Below are 12,892 nucleotides of genomic sequence, written 5' to 3' on the forward strand. Positions count from 1 at the left end.
TACCAAATCAACCGTTCGGCCGAATTCCTAACCGAATTAATTTGCGTTTGAGCCGTGCCGATTTTAAACGGCGTTATGCATAGGCAATTGAGGTACACGTGTCGTTTAAATGTTGCTGCCATTCTTGTCAAAAGTACATTGCTTGATAATACTACATCTAACCTAACCGTATTTATTTATTTATTTCATCTCAAGTCGGTGCGATAATTGATGTGAATGTCGTCCAGACTTCCTTTGCACAACGCACCACGACAGAAAATGTAAAACCTGATTGGATTGTGTAACCCGTGATCGTAAACGTCGACGGTCCAAAATCGACGTTAAGTCAGACCGTACGAGTTATATGTTATATTCACTATCATAAATTCATAAATATAAAAACGCCTATACGCTATAATAAATAATAATATAATATTTACACTACAATATATATTTATGTACAATAGATTTGATAAACATTTCAAACGAGGGACAGAGACGGACAATTATAAGCCGAAAACTTCTAGATCGACGCGCGAACACACTTGACAGGTGTTCGTTTCGAAACAGAAAAAATGTTTGAAAAAAATAATAATAATAATAATAATAATAATAGTAATAATAACAGAAAAGCTTTAAAGAAAAGTAAAAGTTAAGAGTTCAACGGATTTTGGAACCACGAGTCGAGGTCGTTGCTGCTGCTGCTGCTGCCGCCACCACCGCCAACACCACTGTCGGCTCGTGGACTGCGCGACGTGATCCGCAGGTCGTTGGGCAGATCGTAGCAGCGGCACACGCAACACGACGGGAATTTGAACCAGTCGGAGAATATGCCGCGGCAGTCGTTGGACGGGTCGTAGGCGAGCAGCCTGTGCAGGCGGTACTGCTGTTCGCACCGGCAGCCCTGTCGGCAGAACATCTGCTTGTTCTCGAACCTGTGCAAAGCGCGACGGGCAAAAAGTGTTTACCGGTTCAGTATTACGTTTACTGATCCCACTCACGTGCATCGTTCCCAGTGGACGTACTGCTCGAACGGGTAGAGGTTGAGCAGCGCTAGCACTTCGCCCCGGGTGTTATTCGCCCAAAACGGCGCGACCACTTCTTCCTTGACCGGACAAGCGTTGCTGCGGAAAAGGAAAAAAAAACCCCGAGTCCACTTGTATTATTTCATCGAAACGTGTACCGATGGTGGAGGTGGTGAGGGGGTGACGTGAGATAAATCGGGGGTGTGATCGTATTGGAAAAGAGGATACGCAGATATAGACGTACGGAGAACATGTAAAGACAATATTTGCTGAACCGAAACGGTAGAAAAATATTGATAACTATTCCCTCCAGTTCTACCCACAATGCTACGTCCGGACCAACCCTTACAATTTATACGCTCCTCGCATTCTCCGTTTCGTCTCGGAACAGTGACCACACGCGTGGACATCATCCCACTCTTGTTAGCGTTCTCTTATCCTAACTCCTCATTGGTCCACGGAATTGACCGTGTATCCAAATGGCATAGGTGCAATTAGATTAAAACATTTGGGAGGGGGGGCTTCAGTTCTTCCCGTTTATTTTTCAATCACTACCTCTCAGAAACTTTTTTCTCCACCCTTCAACTTCTATAAAAATGTGCTCATTGGAAGGCAAGTATAACTTAAAGTAGTATAACTATTACTTTTTCAATAGTAATCAAATATAATATATATTTCTGCATGGTTTTTTTTGGGGGGGGGAGGCTTTGAATGCTTTTGAGGGGACTTAGCCGCTCCAGCCCACTCCTAATTGCGCTTAATAGTATCATTTAATCGTATATTAAACAATCACGTGCATTTTAAGTTTCTTACAATCTTCCTCGGAACTCTCCTCATTTTTGTGCATCTGCGTGTATACGCGATATAATGCGTTTTGAGGCTGTTTAACTACAGTCATCGTAAAAACTGACTACAACGAGCGTACAAAAACAATCGTTATATTGAGCAGGAGTAAAGGACGCGTTATCGTCTACACGTCATAAGGCTTTTAGTTCATAGTTGAGGTTTTTTTTTACTCACATGCCTTTTGATTTCTGAGGGTTTTCCGTGGTGGCCGACGATTCCTTGAAGAATCCCGGTTGCTCCACCTGGTCGGTGCGCTGGGTCGACGATATCGCTTCCGTTGTGGTTTCAAGCGGATCGTCATCCGTAGCGTCGTCCGTGCCGTCTTCTTCTCCGTCCTCGACGGTCGTGGTGAACACGGTCTCGGGCAGGGTGGTGTTGGTCGGCGGCTGGACGGTAGTGGTGGTGTTGGTCGTGGTGCTGGTGGTAGGGGTGCTGCTGGATATCGTGGTGGTTGTCGGCGCCGGCGGTGACGGTTGCAGGTCGTAACGGTTCAACGACGACTCCTCTCTGCGCCGGTTCCAGACGCCTCCTTCGATGTCGTTGGTGTCCATTTCGGCGCGCAACACCGACATGTGTCGTTGTTCGCCGTACATGCGTTTCATCAGACCGTGATTCTCGAACACGAACCGTCGGACCGCGTGCCTATGGACATACGTACGAGCATACACGATTAGACGTCAGGTGTAAATTAATATTATTATATCAGTACGTCATTTGAACACGACGCGTCGCGACGTGAAATTCAAAAGGATAGAAAACTACAGCTGTTTCTACACTGAGCCGATCACAAACCACTATAATCTGGACAGTGACAAAAACATAACTTTTGTATTGGAGGAGGGAGGATCATGTGTAAACAAATCATTATTTGTATTTTATCATTATTTCTTTACGTTTCTAACGCCTTCACACTAAGAAAATTATTTTGTAGTATTTAAAAAAAGACCTAGGGGATCCGATACCCACATCCTCCCTTATATCCGCCACTGATCTAGACGTATTATATTTTCAACCCTATCTATACACAGACTAATGTCATAAGGATTCTATACCTAGTCGAATTTACTGTCGAAATCTGAGAAATCGAGTTTTCCGCGTTTGAGATGAAATGCACGTATGATCTAGATTTAAATACGTCGATTTAGATCGATCTATTGAGATTTGTAACATAGCTTCATTAGTCTAGAACTAGTCTCAAGGTCATTTAGACAGTGCTATTTATGTTATTATGTTACGCAAACACAACAGATACACAGCTTTCCAATAACGGTCCATTGTTCGAATAGCTATGAAAACATATACACATCTACACTAAGTATATAAAACTATCTCCCAAACATAAACTAATAATACGAAGTAATTTTAGTACCTAGCTCTGTTGTCGCCAATCAATCTTTGATAGTCTTAAATAGTTAAGTGTGTCGATAGTTTAATAACCTGTATCCTCCGGGTCAAAATTATATAGTTATCTTTAATACTGTTGCATGTACATATTTATAATACGGTGTTCCGCCTGATGTAGTATACGTATAGTTATAGATTAAAGTATGTAACATGTTGTAGTTGACCATGCTCGAGGTTGTGTTAATTGTGGGTATAATAAACCTATAAATTGAAGTCGAGATACATCGATAATTCATGAATAACATTTATAATTTTTCTTATTTTTGGATCACCCGTTCGTGTTCTATTAAGTTACTTTAGAATACGTGATATAAATATAACATACCATCACCATACACGATAGTGGTTATGTAATATCGTCTCGATTATTATACGGACCACTCGAAAAATTGTTTGTTGCTTATAAGTTTATAGCGCTACATTAACCACAATGGGTTACATGTTGGTTTTGAGAAACAGGTAATTCTATTACATGGTTATGTTTAAATAAAGCAATAAATAATCAATACGACTGTTTTTTTTCTACATTTTGACATTTTTATATATTTGAACATAATGTTACATTCATGTAAAAAAAATACATTAATATTAAAGTGATAAGTACAAAACATTGAATACTCCCTGCCATTATATTTTAATCGTATTATTAAAATCTTAATTAGTAATTACCAATCTATGGATGATAAGAAAATAACACAAAAAAGTATTTTCCTAACTTTCGTACAGTTGCGATGTATATGAGGTACAGGTTAACGTCAAAATATTAACTACCTGCAGACTACAGTAACTGCTTCACAATAACCCCTGAAGGGTAATTTACGCATAATTACGTACAAAACATGATTCGATAATTTGGATTTTTTTCTATGCACTCACATACAGATACGAAATATAAAAAAAAACACGTATTAGACGTTCATACGACCACTGGTGTAAAATTACAATTATTTTAAGAAACAATGATTATTTTTTTATAATAAGTGTGTAACGATAGTGCAGATATAAGATAGGTAATTATTTATATAGCAAATAGCACATGGTAAGTAAAGAATAATTATAATACTTCTAAGTTCCTAACGGTATAATGACAGAACATCGATAAGACTAGTACAAATTAATTAATTGTTACACATATTGTGTAAATCAGTACGATATACTACTATATGAATAAATATTAACCATTATTAAATACACTATTATTGAGAAATGTATTGTTTTTATGGAAAAAAAGAAAAAGTTTAAATTATTGCAGAACTGCTATTACGATGGCAGTTGAGTAATAGTAAACAGTAACAGTACAAAACGCGTCGTGAAAGAACGGAAGTGTAATAAAAGAATGAAATAATTATTACAAAGTGAAAAGATACTAAAATAATCTCTTGGACTGTTAAACATGAACTACTATGACGTTGAACGAACAATCAATAAATTATGCAATAGTAAAGTACTACAAATGATATGTATCAAATTAATATTTAATTTTAATTAAATTAAAATTATTATTATCTTAACCGAATAATTTAACAATGATGATGTACAAAAATAGTTATTATCTGAAACGTGATGACAGCAAAATTAATTAGCTTTGGTCCGACGAAGAATCCTGATATTTTTGTGGGTAATAGAAATACTCTAGTTTTCCTTGAAAAGATTCTAAGACGACATAAATATGACTATATACTTTCACCACGTCCCTATAAAATACGCGTCTTATCAGATCCCGATCACACAAACAAAGCAATTCACTGTTTAGATCTAGAACTTTCACTCGCTCATGTCACATTAGACATACTTTCACCTACTTTGAGCGTGTGTTACATAAATCATGACAGGCAATATAATGGGCAATTTTTTTTTTTCGCTCACAACAATAACCTACGGCAAACCTACGTGTTTTTGGATAATAGTAAGGTTTTTGTTTTCTAAACTATCTTTTACGTACAATGCGATTCGCGAATACATTACCACGGGTACGTCGATCCGGGTACCATGCACCATGATTGAGAGTTGAAATCGCACGGTAGATCTGGAAATTTTGCTTTTGCATTTCGGTACGGTTTCGTGCACGTACTGTAACCGTCATACCCGTAACCATTGAGCTCCAACGGCAGCTGAAACAAAACAAAAACGCAGTTTACATCGTGTCGCATGTTGTTATTGATGGTACGGGTTCACGTAATACAATCAAATCGTACGGGAGGGAGAATGAAGAATCACTAGTGTGTACGGGCGTGTTTTATTTCGGTAATATTCGAGAAAATATGACCCGCTTCGAGTGTTATATAGGTAGGAGCGGCGTATGTCGGGCAGAAGAAAGGAGCCGTGAAAGTTAAACGCTGGCATTGGAAACTGTGCCATGCGGCGGCCGGCCGACAGTGATTTTTATTGTGCACACAATGTCAAGGTGCCCCAACATTGCAACGAACGAACAGCGAATATATTTTCCCGTCCCGCGAAACACGTATAGATGTACACGAGCATACGTGTATCGTAATGTAACGTGTACGGACACATTGTGGCCGGGTTCAGTCACGGTGCCCCCGACGTCGAGAAGAAAACGATTGGATTTCCGATCGACGTTTCCGATGAACCAGGGGCGTATTTTAGGGGTGGCGAAGGGGACGATCACCCTCCCTGGATCCTTATGTAAGGAACCGATTGTACGAGTATGTGAGATGCACATTACAAATGAATCATTTTATAACGAAATCAAATTACGCGTGGCTGTGAATACTGAATTCGCCTTTTTGTCGGGTCCGCACTTAGTGAAAAATCAAATAAAATACTAGCTTAACTTTCAGAACACAGACATATGTTAAAAAAGAACTACACAAAATTCGATTCTAAGTGGGTGTGACTTAGATTAAAAAAAAACCACAAATATTAAGGATTCACCCGATTTAAATATTACCAACATTTGATTTGTTAATGTTTCCCCCTCCCTTAGAAGTAAGTCTAAATACACCCCTGTGATTAACACGTGCATGCAACCCCCCCCCCCCCCCACGCAAATCATCTTGCCATAAATACACGTCCAAACACTTTTGCGACGACGATTTCATATAACAACGTACATATATTAACATATATTACAACGGAGAGCGGTATAATATAATATCGCGTTACGTGCGAAAACAGTCAAAGACCTCTCGCTGTACGCTGAATCGGTTTCTATCGCGGCAAGGACGAATGAATCGATTAAGTACAGGTGCAGTACCAAAAAATATAATACGCGCGCTGTTGTGCAGTAACATACACGTCGAGCAGAGTATCCCACGACGAGGGTCGTCTATGTCTACCGATTCTTGTATGGTTATAAAGGTACCCGAGAGTTTTAATTTCGATATTGTAAACAAAACCGAAAAAAAAAATAATTCCATTATATTTGTAGAAAATAAATTTATATCGTGATCAATAAAGACCTCGCAAGTCACCCTGTACATTAATATCTAATGTTGAACAGAAACGTTATTGTAATACACGTACACGCGTCGCTAGTTTCGCAACATAAATTCGCGGATTCGACGACCTCTGCAGAGTGTGGTTCATGACCAACGTTTTGGGCTATAATCTGGTCTGACCACATTCGGTCACGTTTCGAGTAGTTCATGTTTCGTTCGTGAAAATCGCACTCAACACTACGGGCGAGCGAGTGCATTTGCGTATACTGTACATTATAACATACAATGATGCAGCCTGCAGGGAGTAAGGGAAAAGGTGAGGATGTCAAACCTCTTCAGCTATTTTTCTATTCCTAACGGTTCCATAAGTACCGTCGTAAAAGGCCACTTTACGTAACTGTCCAAGAGATTGAATATATTATACGAGTACATGTTTTGGTAATAATTTATAACACGTGCACAGCCATCCGAGCTGCGTGTGTATCTAACCAAATGGATTGATTATAATAAATAATTATTTTTTTTTAAATATTCAAGTAAAGTTTTTTTTTTTTTAAAATTTTTCCGTTTGAAAAAAACTGCCGTGATCACACGTGTGCGTATTTTTTAGAAATTAATAACATATTTATACATAATATACAAGGTGAGTCGTCGGGTCCCCTCGTTTTTCTGTTCGTAGAAAATATCAAGAAAACACGGTGGCCCACTCTGTGCAGTATAATTAGACGTCGCAGCATCTAAACGTAATTTATTGACCATCTATGACCAGTCTCGCCGATCGATTACTTGTTGCGACCGATATTCGCTCACGCGCACCGGAAACGTGCAGCAATTAAACAATATAGGTACATGTTATAAAAACAAAGCATTTTAATAAAGTACGCAATGGTAACGGGGATCAGCGGAAAATACGCGACGCGATCGGATGAGAGTTCAAATATTACGTTATTGCGTACGCGACCGCGCATGTATTTATACACATTTATTTGGCGATCGCTTCCGTAGACAATCTAGGCAATTCACCACCGATAAACTTTGTGCTTGTGCCCGCAGACCTCTGCGGGATTCTGCAGTTGTATAAGAATACGTGCGTATATGATTGACGAGAGAGGTATGGTTTGTACAACGCAAACGTGAGTATTTGCATCGTATTTTTCGTCAAATCACCTACTGCAACATTGACTATAACGTATTCCACTATCGTTTGCATCTTGTATGCTTTTATGAGTAACAGGTTGTTTATTTTGCATCACGTGGTGAAATGCTTCAAAGCCTCTAGTTCACATGTGTCTATATATATACGGGTACTGAAGAAGATAACTCGGTCGAGGACATCGGTCCAGTTTGGTATACACTTGGTTGCGCTCGCGCGCGCACCGGAAAGGTGAAGCTCCGACCTTCACCCTGCCTTGCCTGTGTACGTACATTAGTCTTCCTCTTCCTGCTTCGACAACGCACGCGGTTTTACTAAAATCAGTTTTGGGTATCGCAAATACAAATACTCATGTCCACCACCAATCGTGCAGGATGTCTGCCCCACGGGAATTTTCCGTACACCTTAAAGTGGTATGTACGATGGAATGTCCATTAGACTTCCATTATCTTAAAACGAAAAACATGCGTGTATCAAATATATGACGTGTTTTACGAAGGATATTTATACGATCTGTGCGCATCGTCCAATAATTAAGTCATGGAATACGGTATGTGAACGTAAATAAAACGGAACGGCGATCTTTTTGTCCACGGGTCACGATGGATAATTCACGGGAGGAAAACGAGTGCGAAGGATAAAGGGTCCGCGTGTACACATGTACCGTTTTCCCGCTTATAATAACAATCACAAACCTATTAAACTATATGAGCTTATTTACCGAACTGCGCTGTTCGACGTATTTAATGCTTAGTCTATAATTATAAAAAGGGATGCCGTAGAAGAAAAATAATCCATTAATGGTATCGAGTGATTGAAAAATGTTTATCACTTCCGGTTCTTCCGGAGCACTTGGGCCATTCAATGTTACTTCTCGGTTGAAAACGTTGTGATCAATTGGTCAGTAAACCGCAATCGCGGTTCGTATAAACGATTTGGTCACTGTTTTTACCGACTGTTATCATGCGTAGTACGGTTGGTCGCGCGGGTCTCGACATTTGGTGGTTCCGTGGCGCGCACACAATTTTTATTTTTCAACACGACGTTATGGACACCGAGAAGCTATCAAGCACCAGCTGGACCCGCCGTTCGCCAAATGTTTGAAACGATTGTCGATAAAGAAGACCGTGTACAGGGGCCGCGCGGTAAATGAAATCGAATTGAACGTTTTCGGTCGGGTCGTCGGCTGCCGTCTTAACCGAAGCGGTCGCCTCGGAATCGGACACCGAACGAGGTTGAAAAACAAAAAAAAAAAAAAAAAAAACGTATCGACTCGACCGGCGTTGAAGCGCGAAAACGTCGAGAAGAAAATAAACGTAAGAAAACCGTGTTCGGTAATCGATAATAATAGCTTGTACTTACTGCCCAGAGGAATAGTATCTTTAAGTACATGAGTCGTCCACATGCAGTACACTGTAGGGGCGCGCGCGACCACGCACATGGGTTTGGACTGAGCTCGGCCGGGTGTCGCACGCGAGACTGGCAGACCGGACGGACCGACGCGGCGGCGGCGGCGGCGGCGACCACGAAACTGGGTCAGCAAGCTCCGCAGTACGTGTAATGTGTATACCGTTACGTTTAGCCTACTCGGACAGCGGCGGCGGCCAAGAACGAGTGACGAAGACGCGCGGCGGCGGCGGCGAAGGGGCGGCCGCGGATCGTTCCCACACACGCCGCGCCGCCGTCACGTCCGAAGCGCCCGCGCACGTAACACGCACGGACGCGCACGCACCGCCGGCCGGGGGGGGGGCCCGCCGCTCACTTTCACCGGCCGTCCGCACGAGACGGGTTTACGTGTAGGCTCGCCGCTCCGGGTTATCATGGCCGTTGCCTACCCGCAGTGGCGCATCACCGGTGCAGGGGGTTGTTGGGGTGGTCGAGACGCGTCGCAGTGACCTTATCCGTTTCGCGTGCACGCGGTAAGGCCGTACCGAGAACCAGGGGCGTCATTTCAACTTTTGAAAAGGCGGTGCAACTGCTTGAATTTGCCGACTTCGTAATATTTAAAAATTTAATATTTATGGACGACAGACTGTCAATAAAATATTTTTTTCGGAACAAAACATGTAAGGATTAGTAATGAATGATGATGTCATGATGATAAACAGACAACACGAAACGTTTCAATTTACCCAATGAAATAATAACATTAAAGATCGTAAAACATTAATTTATTTACTTATCCTATAGGCTATAAGTTAATGGAATAATAATATAAATTTAATTAAATAAATACTTAAAATTTTATTATTTGTATATTTAATACTTTACAGAACTTATTTATAAAAACATAAAATTGTATCTCAAATATAATGCACTGTAGTTTGGGGCGAAAGGAACGATTTTAACGGTTTTTTATAGATTATGAGCTCATTTTTATGGTATCGATATCACGAAAACTGTTTTATAAAGATCACTTATATATAAATATATAATATACCAAAAATAAAGTTTATAAGGTTCGCGTAATAACGATTGTCATAAACTGGGAAGGAACCATTGTTTCCCAACTTTTAATAAACCGTGAACGTGTATTTAATAGAGAATATTATCTGATTCCTGAGTAATCTGAGTAATTAAGATTTACCGATTTGATCATCGAACAAAGGATTGCCAAATTTTTAAAATTTCTTAGAGTGGGGAATTTGCCATAGTCTGTCTCCTCCAAATAACGTCCCTGGCGAGAACCAATACCGTCTCTGGAAATAATCGAATCAGCATCTTAAAATTGGTTTATCCATCATTATATCCATTATAACATAACCGCGGCGTGAGATCCTTTTCCGTCCATCTCCAACGTAAAAAAAAAAAAATTCAATGATTTTAATTGTGTTTGTACATACGCTCAATCTAATATGACGAAATCATAATAATCGTAATAGTTATCGAAATGCAACACTTTTTCAATGTGGTGCGAAACCTATCCCATCAATCGAGAGGCCGTAAATTATTCGCCGAAAGTCGCCGAAAACGTGAAATTAAAATAATCGATCCGGCTATACAGATCGATCACCATACAAATGCACTATTTCTAACATTATAACTGGTGGCCAAGAGTGGTGCGACCAAAGGCTAGGAAAAAAAATATTAAAATCAATATTCGTCTTACCGATTAACTATTATACTCTGATTTAAGCGAGTTATATAAATTATAATATCCGTTGTGGCTGAAACATCACTTGACTAAATGATGCGATTTGCTTTCTCCATTTGTTATGAGCAGAATCGTTTGTACCTACATGTTTGTATATGGTGAATCATTGCGATATTGTAAAGACTACATATGGGTATGATGTACCTACTTATTTTTCAATGCAAAACCCCAAATCCATGGGTACACGATTCCGTACTCGTGTGCAGTAATGTTCTCATCAATTTTGTTGAGAATATACTACACCGAAGGGTATCTGAGTATGGACATTTTTATGATAGACGGTGGTGATGGTGAACGATCATGCATCAGATCCGGCCCGCGTGACTATTTTATACGGCCCTAGTAAATTCCAAACCAAGGAAATTTAACTAAATATAATATAATTTTTTTTTTGTATCATCTGGCTCGTGAACCCTTTTTAATTTTTGTATATGGCCCAAGAGTACAAAAAGGTTGCCGACCACTGAGTTAAACTATCGATAGTTCATATTTAAAATTAGAAAAAAAAATCTATTGCCAAATACAACGAAGTATAACTTTAAAAGAAATGTTTATTACTATGAAATTGGTGTCAAATGTAATTAGATGTTAACCGACATGAATGTTTAAGTATTTATTTGACCTAACACTGAAAATTCTTCAGTTATTCAATGGTAATAAAGAACTAACTTAAGGATGGTAAATGAAGGTTAGATGATAGTCAAACAAACTTTTTATTTATTTATTTAAAAGTCAATTTACGATCGGTATACAAATTATTACAATAAACAGATTCGATGTTTAGAATAGGATTAAAATTATACGAGTAACTTGTTAAGGAAAAAACCCATTGGTAACGCCTTTTTTGCTAATTGGATAAATCTGTATACTATTTTAATTTTAATCTGTGTAGTGGATTTTCGAGAGAGTGGTGGTGGGTGAATGGGATATTAGAGCATTGCTATGTATTCTTAAATATTAGTGGAAACGTTTGTACATTGTTTTGGTCTGTTCGGCGGTAGTACATTTTTTTTAACTATTTGTGAAAGAAAGATTATAAACTTACCATGAAGCTTTGGTTAATAACCTCAACACGATTGATTGAAATTCCAGAATTGGCCTGATGTTTAAAGGCTTGACAGGACTCCAGATTGCGATTTCATAAGAACAAACTAGTCTTATGATTAACTTATATACAATTAGTTTAATTTTAACTGCTATTTTGTTGGGAACTGGGCAGGAGGAGATTAAGAATCTTACATTTTTTCAGCATAGTTTACACGTAAATAGACAATGATATACAAAGGTATTGAACGTATCTACAATTTTCTTAGGACATTTTTCGTGGGCTTGGGACGTAATCGAAAAGCTACCATTAGCTGCCCATTAATCTCCGTCTATTGATTTATCGCCACTGAAAATATGTACAATTATTTCTTATGTTCCATATTGTACGTGTAAAATAATGATAACATTAATAATAATAATAGTATTAAACAATAACAATTCGTGCATGCACGTATGTTAATATTAGTATTAGTTATTATTTTATATTATTATTATAATTATTATAATGACGACGAATCGTGTTTTTCAATAATAAAAATAAACGCAAAAATACACGTACAACTATATATTGAATATACATTTTATATTATATATTAAGTGTTCTGCTGCTGCGTGGTAACCCGAAGCGATCGATCGCATTTCCCTTTTTTACATTTTGGTTTTTTTTTTCGCCTTAGACGTTTGTTTTTCGTCACACGTACATATAGAAATCGAATTCGACCGAGATAGATCGCCGCGATAACGATACACTCACTAAATATATATTAATCGTGTACATGTACGAGTTGCTACAGGTAATATACATATATACGTTTGTTCGTGAAAATTATTTTCCTTCATTCTCCAGAATGCTTTGAACACGTGGAGACATTGGTGTTTATGA

At 38.9% G+C, this 12,892-nt stretch overlaps 1 protein-coding gene across 1 annotated transcript; it reads right to left on the reverse strand.

Moving 5' to 3' along the window:
- Positions 1 to 387: 387 nt before the first annotated feature.
- Positions 388 to 9,326, reverse strand: LOC112684986 (protein spaetzle 4). Its single transcript, XM_025556730.1, has 5 exons — positions 9,171 to 9,326; positions 5,220 to 5,365; positions 2,025 to 2,492; positions 981 to 1,103; positions 388 to 914 (listed from the first exon to the last, which is right to left on the reverse strand). The coding sequence occupies exons 1-5, from the start codon at positions 9,198 to 9,200 to the stop codon at positions 632 to 634; spliced, it is 1,050 nt and encodes a 349-aa protein (XP_025412515.1). The 5' UTR covers positions 9,201 to 9,326; the 3' UTR covers positions 388 to 631.
- Between the last annotated feature and the right edge of the window lie 3,566 nt (positions 9,327 to 12,892).

The sequence above is a fragment of the Sipha flava genome, unplaced genomic scaffold, assembly GCF_003268045.1.
Source record: "Sipha flava isolate LNK unplaced genomic scaffold, YSA_version1 260_pilon_pilon, whole genome shotgun sequence".
Classification (NCBI taxonomy): Eukaryota; Metazoa; Arthropoda; class Insecta; order Hemiptera; family Aphididae; genus Sipha; species Sipha flava.